We start from the raw sequence: 14,960 nt of genomic DNA, 5'->3' as shown, positions 1-14,960 counted from the left end.
AGCCAAGAAGTGCGTTTACGGTTCTTTTCCAGACTGGGGCTGCGGTCGAATAGTCCGTCCTTTCGTCTTTTCCTAAACAATTTTCCTTGGTTGAATACGTCACGAGGTCAAGGAAAGATGTGAAGTAGAATTATTAAATGTTATGAAAAGGCTTGTAAGGTTATTTCAAGGGTCTCACAACATGAAAAGAGTCTCTACGGAGATATACCTGTGTCTGTTTACCTGTTTCTACGGTCAGTGTTTTACCTTTTCTTCCGGTCTCTGATGTACCACCCCATGCAGTGCCTGTAGTCAGGTACTGTATGGTGCACTGTTGGAGTGCTCATTGCGTCCCTACGCTAATCAACTACAGGCACTGACTAGGGTGCTACAATAGGTTTTGGTCCTTGGTACAAATTTGGACCCAAAAAGATCTAAGGTTCAGGTTGAAAAAAAAAAACACGTTTCCCTTTAACGAGGGGGTAGGGTGTGACCATAGACATATAAGTTAGGACAGAGATAGGAATGTCCTTGATATATGGGTGTGATACAGTAGAAAACTTAGATGCCCTCGATGGCAAAAGGAAATTGATATCAGAATAAAATATACATTTTGGGGACCCTGGGAAATATAGGATTTCTATCCTCTTTAACCCTTTCATTATGTGTGAAATATGTACACCCACACGTGTTGTATTATGTAGCTGTAATTCTTTTCATTCTTCAGTGTTTTACTGCTAACATTATATGTTGTAAATGACTCTTTATAGCCATACAGACAGAAAAACAACTCATAGGTAGAGTTAAGGTGCGTTCCTATCGCTAGGTGAAATGAATGAGATTCTCTATAGAGATGTTTCTAGAAAAATAGATACCTCGGTCAAAAAGTTAGTGGAATGGCTTATGTGACATATACTTTGACACCCACAAATGTAGTCTCGGTTCACACTGGAAAAACCGAGCTATCTTTTGGTTCCAGCTGGGAACCAACTTTTCAAAATGCTCCAAACAGTTTGAACTTTGGTGCACAAACCAGAACAGCACCCGTTCCCTGTCGATGGAAAAGGGGTAATTTAGTCCTCAAGAAATGAACACCATGACACTTCAGTGAAAACTGAGAGATACAGTCAGGTTTCCCCAGGCTATCAAGAGGGGTTATGGGACGTTCACCATTAAAAAAACATTCGGATTTACTGTCGAGACTGAATGTAGCCTTCCAAACTCTATTGCTCTTCTTGTTCGGTTAGCTTTATCAAAAAAAAGCTATTTGGAGACAACCTGTGAGTTGAAATCATAGGCAGTTCAAAAGCCTAATTTGTATCAAAAGATGTGCTATTTGTGTGTTTTGCAGATTTGGATCACACCGCAGATGTACAGTAAGTAGGCATTGTCACTAATACCTGATGACACCTGGTACATTTCTGTACTGTTCTCATTAAGAGCAGTAAAAGCAGCTAGATAACTCGCAACTGAATAATATAAACATGTTAAACCACTTTTAATTTCTTCTTTGCACCTCTTGAATTGGTGCTGATGCAGTATTGGTTGAAGGTGGCTATTTTGTGTCCTTATGATACCATTATCAGAAAGTGACACCCATCTTTAGTGTTCTCTGTTTCCCCCCAGACTCCACTCCTGGGGTGATTCCCTGGAGGAGGCGTTTGAGCAGTCTGCCATGGCGATGTTTGGCTATATGACCGACACGGAGACAGTAGAGCCTATTGATACCGTGGAAGTAGAGTCTGAGGGTGAGTCTGTGTGTGAGCTAGTGGACCACTAGAGGGAGCCAAACTCTTGTCGATAGAACCGTCATCAATAGAGAATAGCTTTGTTGGTTGACTGCTTCCTTGTGTGTGACAAACTGCTGAATTGTAGTAAGCCTGTGATAAAAAAAACATTGATGTAATATTGTAGATCACATTGATGTAGATAAATGTGAGTGAACTTAGACAAATCAGTTGCTGTGGTGTGTGTGTTGCATACAATGGGCTTACTATACTAAGAATGACACAGGGTCTATATAAGCGGACTTAAGCATACTCATAATTACCACAAAAGATAACATACATCAGTCCTCACATTTTCAAGTTTTATAGGATGGTTTTCATTATATCTGTAACAAATATAATTAACACTGCTGTCATCTCTCCTCACAGGGGATGACCTAGAGTCGCTTCTGTTCCATTTTTTAGATGACTGGCTGTATAAATTTAGTGCCGATCTTTTCTTCGTCCCAAGGGTATGGCCTCATACTTTTCTCTCTTTAATGTCATAGGGCTGTTTGTATGAAGTACGTCACCGGTCGATTGTAGACAGGTTGCCTGAGATCATTTGTTTAAGGAATAACATAATTATTGTGGTGTGTTCATGAGGTAAAGACCAAAAATATTTTGAGAAGCTTAAACCCGCCAAGTGTAAATATTTGGTTTAGTTGACAGTGACATCCTAACTGAAATAACATTTAGTGTGTGACCCAGAATGTTAATATGTTTTGAATTCCTCATGAAGCTAATTATAGTACAAATCTTTCCTAGGAAGTGAAGGTCCTACACATAGACAAAATGCGCTTCAGGATGCGCTCCATTGGGTGAGTTTTCACATTCTCACTCCAGAGCCAACAACCACAGCCAGGAGCCCATTTCTCACGATAACAGACACAGACTTCTTAAACACAAGAGGCTCTGTTTGTGCACACAACAGTACATTATAAAGTACCAGTGCACATACTCTAAGCAAGATTTCTCGGTTTCATAGCCAGGTTCTCATGAAACTCGACCCGCCATGATGTGTAGGACTTCCTTCTTATTCTGTGGCTGAACCATTTGCCAACCACCATAATTTACATCAATGTTTTGCAACCCCTTGATGGAGACAGACATGTGAGAGCCACCATTGTTCAGTGATACGTTTGACTGTTTGGCTTTATGTGGGTGTACAACATTCCTTTCATAGCTTCCTAACCACCCTTCCTCGTCTGTGGTTGGAGATTTAAGGCTCCTCGATGTTGCACATGACAGTGTAGTATCCCAGTTGGTGTTTTTCACAAGAACTACTTCAGATAGTGCGCCGCATGTTGTGACTTCCATGTGTTCCCTCTTCTCTGTAGGTGGGGTGAGGAGTTCAGGCTTCCCAAACATCCACAGGTGGGCTGCATACCTCTCATCTCTCTCAGTGGAAAACAGGGCCTTGGTTAGGATATTCCCAAAAATGACACGCTAATGACAAGGGCACAAAATAACTTAGGAAAACAAAGCTAAAACCCGCAGGTGATATACGAGGTGAATACTGACACTAGTCTTCTTCAGAACTGCTGCTGTTGATCTTTCCTAACACCCATCCACCCACTCCTAAATGTCACACCCGATGACTAGCAGTAATTGCAGCAACAAAGTAAGAACCAAAACACTGACTTCGTGGATATCTTATTTGTCCAGTAAGTGTAATGTTACATATGCTAGAAACTTTATGGTCAAAACATTAGTCTTTAACAACTTTCCTAACACAAACAAACATCAAGCAAGCAGAACGCACAGGGCCGGCCGGCCGAAAAAAACAGTTCTACAGTAAAGTACTGCACCTTTTATTCATTCCAAGATGCATAGCTCTTGATTAGTTGAATCATGTATGATTAAACTGGCTAGCTCGCTACACCAAAACTAACGTTGTTATAATGACTCAAATTTCAATTTCATGACACAATGAAAATGACGCAAATTGCGGTACAGCTGAACTTGCGCAATGTTTTGCTAAAGATAGCCTGATGACAGTTTCGACTGAATGGCAATAACAAGGAACGTCACACGTCACTGGCTAGCTAGCGTTAGCTAACTAGCAAGATTACATACAATCCATTCGCTAAAGTTGACAATACAATACTTGGATTTTCACCAGTATTCCTCACACGCCGTGTTTGTCTTCCTTAATGGGTGTGCTATGCAACGAGTAAGATATTTGTAGTGTTGTTGCACTAGCTATTGGCTTTATCTGTGCGCCCCCTGGTGTAATTTGACTGGCTGGCCCTCAATATTTTAATCATGTCTTTTTTGTATAATGTATAATAAATGGACATTTTTTTTTTTATATATATATTCCTGCCTCTGTAAAATCCTTAAAAAAAACTATGTGACAGGGAGTAGGAAGGTTTTAAATGATAAGGTACATCTTTTCTTCTTAACTCCACTAAAGGGCCCAGGGCAATTCTGGCATTAATGACAGTTTTCTTCTCTGGGATTCATTCTTGGCTAAGAACAGGATTAAAGTAGTTACCTTTTTCCTTGGCACGTTTCTCTTCTTCTTCCTTTTTACATTTTTTTTGAATTGCGCCCTGGATGGCTTTTGGCTTCTTCATAGTTTCTTTCGTCGACGTTGCTTGGACACACACACTTAAACCATACCCCTCAATGTGCTAGCATGTTCTGACAACACCAAGGAGGTACCTACCCCTTCCTCGTTCGATTTTTGGCAAATTTTTCTCTTATGTTAGATTTATTTTTTGAATGTCAAAATATTGGTTGGAGATATAGAAAGAGGCGCAAAAAACTGCCCAGCAAAAACTAAAAAATGATAGGCAACCGCCTATGTCGCCTGTAGGAAGGACCGGGCCTGGGAACGCAAGACGTCTAATAAGTTATTACTGACTAGTCCAACAGACTCACTATTGTTTGTCACTGGCAGAGGCATGCACTCTACTGAGTGCCACATCTTATAAGCTATGATTCAAGAAGCGTGAGAAATTAAACACATTTTATCAGCGGATCTCCAGTAGTTTAATTCCCAGGAAGCAAACTAATAACGATAATTGCATCTGTACATTGGATGAATGAACAAATAGCATTAATGGATTTAGTTTCCTCTTGGCCCTTAGCCAGTGCTTTAAAACTTGCAGGCACATGCACAGTTAACACACACAAGTCCGCAAGGACAACAGATTTTGGACCGTCCTGGTGTTGAAATTTGTCATGTAATGTCATGGGCAGATCTAAATGTTCATATTATATATATAAAGAAATAGAAATACTTTTGTTTGTGAAACATACACTCAGAAATGTGCTACACATTTGAGTTATACTTCGGGTAGGACGCTTTCTAGATTCACTCTGTAAAGTGTGGCTTACTCAAACCTTACACAAACTTGAGTGAGAGACGTACCATAGCTCTGGGCTGCATTAAAGTAATGAAACGCCACACTACACAGTAAGGGTGATGGTGCGAATCACAGAAGCTATAAAGGGCAGTGACACGAATATATACGATATATATATCGGCTGGGAACTGTTTAACCACTTCAATATCTGGGCTGACTTCACATGTGTTTTATTCTTTTCACTACCCTCAGGGAACAGAGGTCAAGGCTATTACATATTCAGCCATGCAAATACACGAAGACAAACCAGAGATCTTTGTCATCATTGACATCTGAGGACGGGGGAATTAAGGAATCAACAACCAAGAAACCACAAACGCACATGTTCATAGCCTACTCCGTAAAAAGCGCAGAAAGTACCACGGCAGAAGCAACATAAGATGTGTTGAGAGGTGCTGAGATGTGTTGAGATGTATTTAGAGGTTTTGAGGTGTGCTGAGAGGAGAGTTTAATCTGACTTGGCAAACATGGTTCCAACATGATGTAAATGTTTCAACATTTCTTGCTTTGGAATTCCTCTTGATTGTCTAAATAAGACTAAGACAGGACAACCAGGTGTATGATTGCATTGGTTTTAATTGATTTGTACACTGATCAATATTTATTAAAATCATTTATTTTATATGCAAAACTTTAATTTTGATCAAGAAAACACTTTCTTTACCACGTTCTCGAATGACTTGGATATTTGTGTGAAAAATGTCAAGACATTTTTTTTTACTTGAAATGAGAGCCAATGTATTATTTTTGAAAGAAAAGGACTTCTATGAATAAAGTCATAAGACTTTGGACTACAAGCATTATTTTTGTTATGGTCAAAGCTGTTCCCTTTGTGAAATGTCACTGTTGCATGAAAGGTATCAGAGCCAACATAGACTTAAAATTGGGGCCCCTTGAGTCATAGTTTCAGTTGTCACTTGAAGTTAATGTGCAACCTGTAAAAGACCTCTATTTAACAGCCTCGTTTCATATCCTTACTCATCCTCAGCACTCGGCCTTAGGCTTTCAGAAGTCATTTTAATACACTGACGAATGAGAAATACCATAAAGCACTGTCATGCACAACAAAAGTATGAAGTATGATATAGCCTAATAATCACTGTCATACATCAACTCACTTGTTAGGAATCCTCAACCACACAAGTTCACACATGCACCACGGAAGTAAAAAGACAAAGTGAGGCAACAATACAGTATGATTTCAAACATAGACTTAATATTGTCAGTTTGATCTTTCTCCACCCACGTGAATCTGCATTCTTGTTGGATGATGAGGGTTATTCCGCCCCATACTGTTCCAAATTGTAAACATCTTTGTGTCCTGACCCAGGCTGTGATTTTGTATGTTTTCTGTGATTTCTATAATTGTGAAACAGCAGGGCCGCGCACACAAGGCCAAGGATGACACAAGTGCAGGAGAGCGCAGTGACAGTGCTGTTGTCCTTCCTGGTGTTGGTGGTGCCTTGCCCTGAAAACAAGCACAGGGATGTTCATTATCGACCAAAATGTGTAATTATGGGTCATAACATGTTTTAATCAAAGCTTGACTGACCGCTAAACCACTAATTATGGAGGAAGAGCAATGTGTAACCATATACAAGGTTCTTAATTCTAGCACGCTATATTCCCAGACTCCCAGACCAAACATCCATTCTGTATTGTTGTTTCAGACAACGTCACAGTGATTCCTTGTTAAACAGTCAGCCATCTGTCTGGTTCTAAAGGTGTCATGTTCTAGAATGTCTCTTGTTCTAAGATGAACTAAACTCTCTAAAAAAACACAACTCGAAGACTAAAAATAGGTGAACAAAATTAATCAAAGCACTGTAACCATTTCATTTTGTTATGCATTCCAAGTATATAATGTATATTTCTACTTTACAACATCTCTCAAAAACACACACAGAGAAAGCACTCTTCTGTAAGTTATAGAATATCTTTTGAAAAGATGTCCGTGGTGACTTTCTTTCTACCTTGTAGCGGACAGAGATGAGTTGTAACATGCACCTGGCCACCCAGTCACACATACATAGAAGTGACGTGACATTATGGTATTGACAAAATACTGTCTCATGTTGATTACAGCTTGTTTGGGGTTGCCTAAGGTACCAGTCAAACACAAAAGCCTTTGTTGTAGTGAAGAAAAAAAGTATAACTCGTGCCAAACATGAACATGTTGAACCCAGCCCTTCCAACAGATATGCCAAAAGTCATTGAAAACACTGGAAAACACGAAGAATGGGGAAATACACACCCTGACTGAAGTGGACTCTCCTCACCAGTAGTTGATCCAGAAGGTGATTAGACAGTCTGAAGGTAAGGCTGGCATTTACTCCCTGGTCCTGAACCACATAAAAGGTTCTTAGATAAAAGACACCGTTCCTGTCAGGGAGTGAAAATAACATCAGGTTTACTACTGCAAAAGGTAGGCGATGCAAGGCAGTATGGGCGAAAATAAATGTACAACATACTGCTGGATTCTAACAACTAGTTTCATTCTTAGCTATAACATAACAACAATGACATGTCCTGATGTTGAAGACACCGATTTGTTTCATGAGGGAATGGCCTTCCCATTTCAACACTGACCCCCAGAAAATGTAACATGAAAAATAAGTAGCTTTTGTTCAGCTGAAGTTCCAATGGGCCAAGATTTTGTGTTCATAGTCAAAAGGCTAGCTTGGACAACCACCAGCTCCTCTTTGAAATTGTTAATGGACAGTATTTCCCTTTTGTTCATATTCCTTTCCTAGTCTCCGGCAATTTCAGTTCAAATTTTTAATGAATCCTTCGACACGAAATAAAATGCTCAGATATTGTGGTGTTCCCAGCAGTGCATACCGATTTGAAAAAAATAACAACTGAATTGAATTCTGTGTCAGTTTATAATGGAATGCAACTATGCCCCATTAATGAGAGGGCAATGCTGGATCACACTGAATAGTATGTCATCACACTTCACAAGTCACAAACGACAGACTGTACAATTGCTCACAGACATCAAATAAACTTCTGTGATTATATCCCTTCAGTTAAATCCAAAGTTGATATACCTGTATATGAATTCAGACTGATGTTCTAGCTCTTGTTCCTGTGGCCCCAGCCACTGGACCTCTGCTTTAGGAAACCCGTCACTTTCAAACCGGACACTTGTGTTGTGGAGCCCCACTTCAATGCTCAGCTGCGGCTCGGAGTAGTATGCTGTTGAATGCAAACAAACTATGAGACGACCCGAGTGCTCGATGGACACAGAGAGAGAGCTGTGACATCATGCCAAGTATTACTGTTGTATGGTATTTGTCTTCACTTAGTATTATCTTTATATTCATTTTAATGGTATACGGTCACATTCCTAACAAATAAAAACACACCTGTTAATTCCACAAGCTGCCCCCTAGTACAGTAGTTCTTTGGTTCTGGAGTAGTTCTGTGGTCAAGATTGCACCATGCCGTGAAAATGTGGGAGAAGCTTACACAGCACTACATTGCCCACTATATTGCCAAAAGACACTTCTAGCATTGTTTGTGTGTGACACATTACATTAATCACCTTGGTAGGTGTACATGTTACTCAAGTACAGGAAAAGGCTTTGTTGCATCATAAAAGACAACGACAAAGTATTTTCCCCTAAGAAAGGTCTACAGTGCAACTTCCAGCTCATGTTTTAAAGAAAAATGCTCGCAGGACACAGAGGGAGAGCCGTGACATTCTGCCAGGGATTACTGTTGTATGTTATTTGTCTTCACTTAGTATTATCTTTATAATCATTTTAATGGTATACGGTCACATTCCCGACAGATAAAAACACACCTGTTATTCCCACAAGCTTCCCCCTAGTACAGTAGTTCTGTGGTTCTGGAGTAGTTATGTGGTCAAGATTGGACCATGCCGTGAAAATGTGAGAGAAGCACTACACTGCCAACCATATTGCCAAAAGATACTACTAGAATTGTTCGTGTGTGACACGTTACATTACACACCTTGGAAGGTGTACAGTTGCAGACCAGGTATTGTGAATTGCACAAATAAGGTCACCTGAGCTTTGTGTGACCAGATTCCTTGCTACTCAAGCTTTGTTATATTTTCCCCTAAGAAAGGCCTGCAGTGCAACTCCTGGCTCGGGTTCCAACTAATGTATCCACTGAGAAAAGGAGGTATGAGGACATTCAGATCTCTGCATTTAAGTAGTCCAAGCTTTCAGTCTCTTATATATTCATAAAGTAATACCTTGGACCTAGGATGGCCTGCGGGTCTCAAAGTTTGGGCAAATGAAACATTTTCTTGCCAACACCTCTCCTCTGCTCACCTGCATACTCCACCTTCATTTCGGCTCTATCAGTCCCCCTGGCATCACTAACTGTGCAAAGGTACCGTCCGGCATCCTGCGCTCGGACATCTGTGATTCTCAGGGAGGCGTTCCCTGACCACAGTTCGGACACATAGAGTCCGGTCCGATTCTTGAAATCGGCGCTCTGCCGACTCAGCTGGTTCTGGCCGTAGTAGAAGCTGTGAACCACCCTGGAGTCTTCGACCCGCTGCCATGTGACCAGCAATCCTGGTGGAATCCCGGGTTGGGCCATAGGAGGATAGGAGCAGCAGAGAACTGCATAACTGCCCCTAACTGCCACCAAAGGTTCTGATGGGACCTGGACCTTGTAGGAGGCTGAGACAAAAAAATTATTACATCAGAACACATGAAAGAGAATGGGTCAACGTCAACCATATCTGACTATATATTTGCACGTGTCAAATTGATTATGTAATTGCATTAAGATTAGACAGGTACACTGCAAACACGAGTTTTGGACAGCTGGCTTTGCACATGTGGTTGGTGTCTAAGGTTTGGATTTTGCAATGTGTCTGACCATACAAAATTAATCTTGGATTTACCATTCCTGTTTGGACTCCAACCATTGCTTGAGCAATTTGAATTTGGAAGTTGGACCTTACAGAGGGTAACTGAACACATAGGTGAAATTTAAAATGGCATAGAGGACAAAGGAACCTTCGATTTGCTCAGATCAACAGCTGGGTCATTCTACAGACACGGTGGAATCTGGGTGATACAAATCCGCTGAAATGTATTCCTTCTTACTTCTTACATACCTAAAACTTCTTCAATAGCAATAACTAACTTATAAACTTGATGAATCCACAACAAGTAGAGCTTAATGTATTTTTTTTTTTATATACATTTCATTAACAAATTCATGTGCCTTTCTTTGTCATTGGTGTTACCTATACTGTCAACAACATTAAATATTTATAAAAATATTTGTTCTCATTAGAACCTGAATATTTTCAACCAAACAATGTTGTATTAAATCTAGTCAGCAGGAAATAAATGGAGGTCCACAACTGGGTACAAAACTGAAGAACTTTTACTAGCAGAATCTCCCGTCACTTTATCACACACCGAGAACAGGCCAAACCTTAAAGGAAGAGTAGTGGAATGATTAGACCAAGACAAATATTTGATTATTAACATTTTTTAATGTTATAACCACATTATATGAATTTATTTCATTATTTTTTTTTTGTCAAACCAACAACAATTTAAGAATATTCAAACAAAGTGTTTGACACTAACTCTAAAATAAAATAATGATTACATAACCAATCAACAAACTAAATATTGCTAGAAAGTAACAAAAAATAACACCTATAATATCACATCTGAAAAAACATTTGGTAACACCACTGAGGCAATATAATGACTTCACACAAGAACATTAGCATACAGAACATCAACATTAGAAATAGCTTAAAACGTGACTTATTTTTTCCGAGATTACAACTTCAAACTTGGTGTTTCCCTTTTATAACCTCTCACTTTAAAGTCCCCGCTCTTCTTTCAGGTATGCCCAAATCTTTTCATCCAACCAGATCGATCTTTTGTTAACAGCAACTGGCTCTGACATTAAGCACATGATTTGATCTTCCCCAACCGGTTTACGTCTTCTTATTGGGGATGGCCAGTAGAACTTGTTCAGGTCGTACCTGCTGGTCCTGTGCATGCACTGGATTTTGACATTATGTTCCTCCACCTCCAGGATAATGCCAGGGTAGGACTGGTCATCATACTGAACAATACACCACTGCCCCCAATGATGTATCTAGATCACGTATGGTCGGTGTTGCTGTGTTTGTGGCTCTGACTGGTCTCCCTCTGAAGGCGGAACAACATCTTGCAGACCGTAGCAGAGTCAATCCCACACAGCTTCAACAACAACATCTTGCAGACTGTAGCAGGGTCAATCCCACAGAGCTTCAACAACAACATCTTGCAGACCGTAGCAGAGTCAATCCCACACATCCTCTGCTGCCTGGCAGAAACAGCTGATGTCTCTGATATTTATTTGATATTATTAACAATAATTAGGTTTTTTACCATTTCAATGTTCAAATTATTGTATGTAATGTTAATGTAAATGTGAATGAGATTTAATTCACGAAAAAAATATTTTTAAATGAAAAGTATATGGCTCCTCTTCCATGTATGAAGACAATTCCTTGAACTTGGCATTTGTTTGATGTGATTATCAACTTAACTTAAAGGATTTTGGTGTCCGCAAAAGTAAGTGACGGCACTGTAGAATGACCCAGCTGTGTTTCTGCTGTGTTTCTGCTCTCGGGCCAGTGTGACCTAGTGCTACCTTCGGGCCAACCAGGGCTAATGGCCTGATGCTTCAAGCTGCAAGAACAAAAAACATTTCCGTTTCCACTATCAGGCCACAGCACCAAAGTATCGCCCTAAAACCCATCCATTACATGCCGTCATGGTGTAAAGGTCGCCCATCATCAACCCATTTCACAAGCAAGCAGGAAATTCAAGTTGAGATATCATGCAATCAAGTCTGCGACCTACAGCAGAATACGTGAGGAAACGGAATGTGACAGAAACCAAAGTTCAATTCAATTCAATTCAATTCAATTCAATTCAATTGTATTTATATAGCGCAAAAACAATTGTCTCAAGTCGCTTTACAGAGCCCAGTGCCTGGACCCCCTTAGAGCAGGCACAATGGCACAAGCACAATGGCAATGGCACAAGCCCAAATATTAAGGAGCCCTGATTTCGCGTGCTGACAAGCTCCAACTATTCTCCATTCTTTGTTTTCTGTTATTTGGTTGTTTGATAGTGACTATTTATCCTTAACACACCTACGCATAATGTAAGAAAAAGCACAACTTTAAGAGGGGCGTTTGCAGTACATTGATTAACAACAAAACGGAGCAACAGCCATTTATTTGTTCTATCTTTCCAGGAGTGAGGTCCCTCTGTTTGACACATTTCACTGTTCCATAGTACATGTGGCATAAAACACTCTAAGACACAGACATATTATCTTTAACCTGCTGATTGGTTGCACACATTACCCGGGAAAGTGCGCCTGTTTTCTAGATAATCTTTATGTGAGAAAAATGTAAGGCCACGCGCAAAACAGCATTTCAGCACAATTAGTAAGAGATAATATACAATAAATCCCGACGGGACGAACAGGACCCCGACACATTTGAGCATTTTATACTCACCAACTACCGATGAAAGGACGAAAAGAAGAGATCTAAGAACAGCTCCTCGACAGCCCATTCCCCTCCTAACTCAAAACAAAACTCCCAAGGAGTGGCGTCTGTAGCACTTACAGCATAGTGGGCACACATTAACATTGGTATTGGGCTCCCCCTTCCGTTGCAGAGTGTAATTCGCGTGTACCCCACTGTCATAAATACAAATGGCGCTTCGAGCTCCACTCTCACGGACAGCGGTACACGTGCATTTGTTGACAAGCTGAAAGACAGCTGTTGTGCCACGTTCTGCACCCATGCCTGAAAATGCACCCCTCTTATAGGGTATCGAGGATATTGTAGATACTGTTGTTATTCCTAGTACGTTAGATATTTAATCCTGTGTTTACTTTAACTGACTTCCTGGTGATCAGAGGTGGCCGTGGAATACACAAACTCCATACCCTAGAAATACCCGTAATTGTCAAAGAAAAAGCTTTGCTAGAAGTCAAAGTATCATTTAAAATGATTTAATAAAATGTAGCTATATATATGTAAGTATACAAGTATGTAGGCGCATGCTCAATGGACAGCAGAACCAAACTATTTGAACTTACTGCAGGCGGAGAGCTACACCACAGATAGTAATAAAAGTAACCATAGTACCAAAGTAACCAAAAGCTACCACTACTGGAAGTAAACATTGGACAACTGTGTTGCCTGTTGTTGGAAATGAAAACGTTGTTTTCCTGTCGGGAAATATACAAGCAGGCATACATTTTAGCACAGTAGATCAATCTTATCGTATTTCTTTACCAAGGGAATACTAAGCTTAACAATTATAATAATATTATGATGATATGGAGGTCATTCACAGCAACGTGGGCTTAGCCAACACAATACCGACAAAATAACGTTAGCTTACGTTGGAATAGCCAGCCAAAGTTGCGACTGCATTGGTAAACTATAAGCTAGCTACAAAAACAGTACCAAAATACCTCCAAATACCTACTTGACAAAGACTGAGTACCCACCAGCAGTAGGTGATGGTCTCACTTTAAGATAGCGTTATGATTATCTTATCTTATTATCATTGACATTAATTAATCATCATGGCATGGCATGGCACACACAGTAATGTTACCTCCCTGCGAGTCCCTGTTAATCATGAAGTGACTCCATCCTGAACACTTCAAGTAGCCTACACCTTTCTCCTGTTCCTGCTCCTGCTCACTTTGTCCCCCAGCCCTGTTATGCTCACTCTGCCCCTTCTTGGCTTCTCTGTCACACGTTTGCTCCTCTGCCGGGCAGTGGTCATGGCCAGCCACCTCTCCTTCTAGTTCCACCTGTTGCTGCAACGTCAGGTACTGTAGATGTTGAAGCTACTACAGTCTCCGCAGCTAACATGTCTGTTATTTTTGCACATTTGGCAGCATCTGCCTCTAGCACCCTCTGGTGCTTTGGTGTGTCCATTTTGACGACCTCCTCCATCTACAGAATTTTGGCTCTGAGCCATGGCAGAAAAGACAGAGAGGGAGGGGTTGGGCCTAGTAAGAGATGCAATTAGGCGAAAAATAGGAATTCCTAAATTAGGTCAAAGACATTCCTAGGTATATGGGTATGATACAGCGGAAAACTTTGAGATGCCCTCGACAGGAAAAGGAAATTGACGTCTAGAAATATGTAGACCCACACATCTTGTATTATGTAGGTGTATTTCTTTTCAATCTTCAGTGTTTATGCTAACATCAGTTTCACTGATATGTTGTAAATTACTCTTTATATAGCCATGCAGACAGAAACACAACTGATGGGTAGAGTTAAGGTGCTGCAAAGACACTGTTGCACATGCTTTCAAAGCCTGCATTGATGCAGACTCGCTGTTGGAGGGTTTTATAACCCACTTGCACTCCACGCTAATTGATTTAGGATTATGGAAAAGGAAAGTAATCGAATTGCCACGTGGTGGTAGCTTTCCTATCGCTGGGTGAAATGGATGGGATTCTCCATAGATCCATTTTTAGAAATATGTACATAAAAAAATTAGTGGAATGGCTTCTATGACATGCTTTGAGAGAAACTGGTGATTATAGTGCATTTTATCTACCTATTCGGAACTATGATTACAGGATTTCTGCTGTTTGGATTAGGCGCTACCCTGATTTATCGGAAAATTAAGGAAACGGCGACAGCTGTCATTAGCCCCCTAAGGCTGCCCGAAATGATTGATGCGCTGGGTAGAGTTGTGGGCACTCAGACTGTGGCTTCAAACCGCCAGATGGATAACAACAAGGAGATGTTCACGGCTCTGCAAATGAAATTGGATAG

At 40.5% G+C, this 14,960-nt stretch overlaps 2 protein-coding genes across 2 annotated transcripts; one reads left to right on the top strand and one right to left on the bottom strand.

The window, feature by feature from the left end:
* The first annotated feature begins 341 nt into the window (after positions 1-341).
* On the top strand, positions 342-5,919 carry zbtb8os (zinc finger and BTB domain containing 8 opposite strand). The gene is made up of 6 exons (XM_031580500.2): positions 342-1,355; positions 1,606-1,727; positions 2,136-2,218; positions 2,514-2,566; positions 3,086-3,122; positions 5,315-5,919. The coding sequence occupies exons 2-6, from the start codon at positions 1,655-1,657 to the stop codon at positions 5,396-5,398; spliced, it is 330 nt and encodes a 109-aa protein (XP_031436360.1). The 5' UTR covers positions 342-1,355; positions 1,606-1,654; the 3' UTR covers positions 5,399-5,919.
* Positions 5,920-6,399: 480 nt separating this feature from the next.
* On the bottom strand, positions 6,400-12,744 carry LOC105897994 (CD276 antigen-like). The gene is made up of 5 exons (XM_031580499.2): positions 12,660-12,744; positions 9,430-9,786; positions 8,176-8,323; positions 7,377-7,504; positions 6,400-6,590 (listed from the first exon to the last, which is right to left on the bottom strand). The coding sequence occupies exons 1-5, from the start codon at positions 12,715-12,717 to the stop codon at positions 6,400-6,402; spliced, it is 882 nt and encodes a 293-aa protein (XP_031436359.1). The 5' UTR covers positions 12,718-12,744.
* Between the last annotated feature and the right edge of the window lie 2,216 nt (positions 12,745-14,960).

Source organism: Clupea harengus, chromosome 14 (assembly GCF_900700415.2).
Source record: "Clupea harengus chromosome 14, Ch_v2.0.2, whole genome shotgun sequence".
In the NCBI taxonomy this organism is placed as follows: Eukaryota; Metazoa; Chordata; class Actinopteri; order Clupeiformes; family Clupeidae; genus Clupea; species Clupea harengus.
This window is presented reverse-complemented; position numbering and strand designations above follow the sequence as displayed.

Bases quoted from the DNA above. Each gene is read 5' to 3' on its own strand.
- zbtb8os (XM_031580500.2), top strand. From the start codon at position 1,655: ATGGCGATGTTTGGCTATATGACCGACACGGAGACAGTAGAGCCTATT. The intron at 1,728-2,135 runs GTGAGTCTGTGT...CTCTCCTCACAG, and splicing joins CGTGGAAGTAGAGTCTGAGG to GGGATGACCTAGAGTCGCTT. The intron at 2,567-3,085 runs GTGAGTTTTCAC...TCTTCTCTGTAG, and splicing joins TTCAGGATGCGCTCCATTGG to GTGGGGTGAGGAGTTCAGGC.
- LOC105897994 (XM_031580499.2), bottom strand. From the start codon at position 12,717: ATGGGCTGTCGAGGAGCTGTTCTTAGATCTCTTCTTTTCGTCCTTTCA. The intron at 8,324-9,429 runs GTGAGCAGAGGA...TGCATTCAACAG, and splicing joins AATGAAGGTGGAGTATGCAG to CATACTACTCCGAGCCGCAG. The intron at 6,591-7,376 runs GTGTGTATTTCC...GCTTGTTTTCAG, and splicing joins GAGAGTCCACTTCAGTCAGG to GGCAAGGCACCACCAACACC.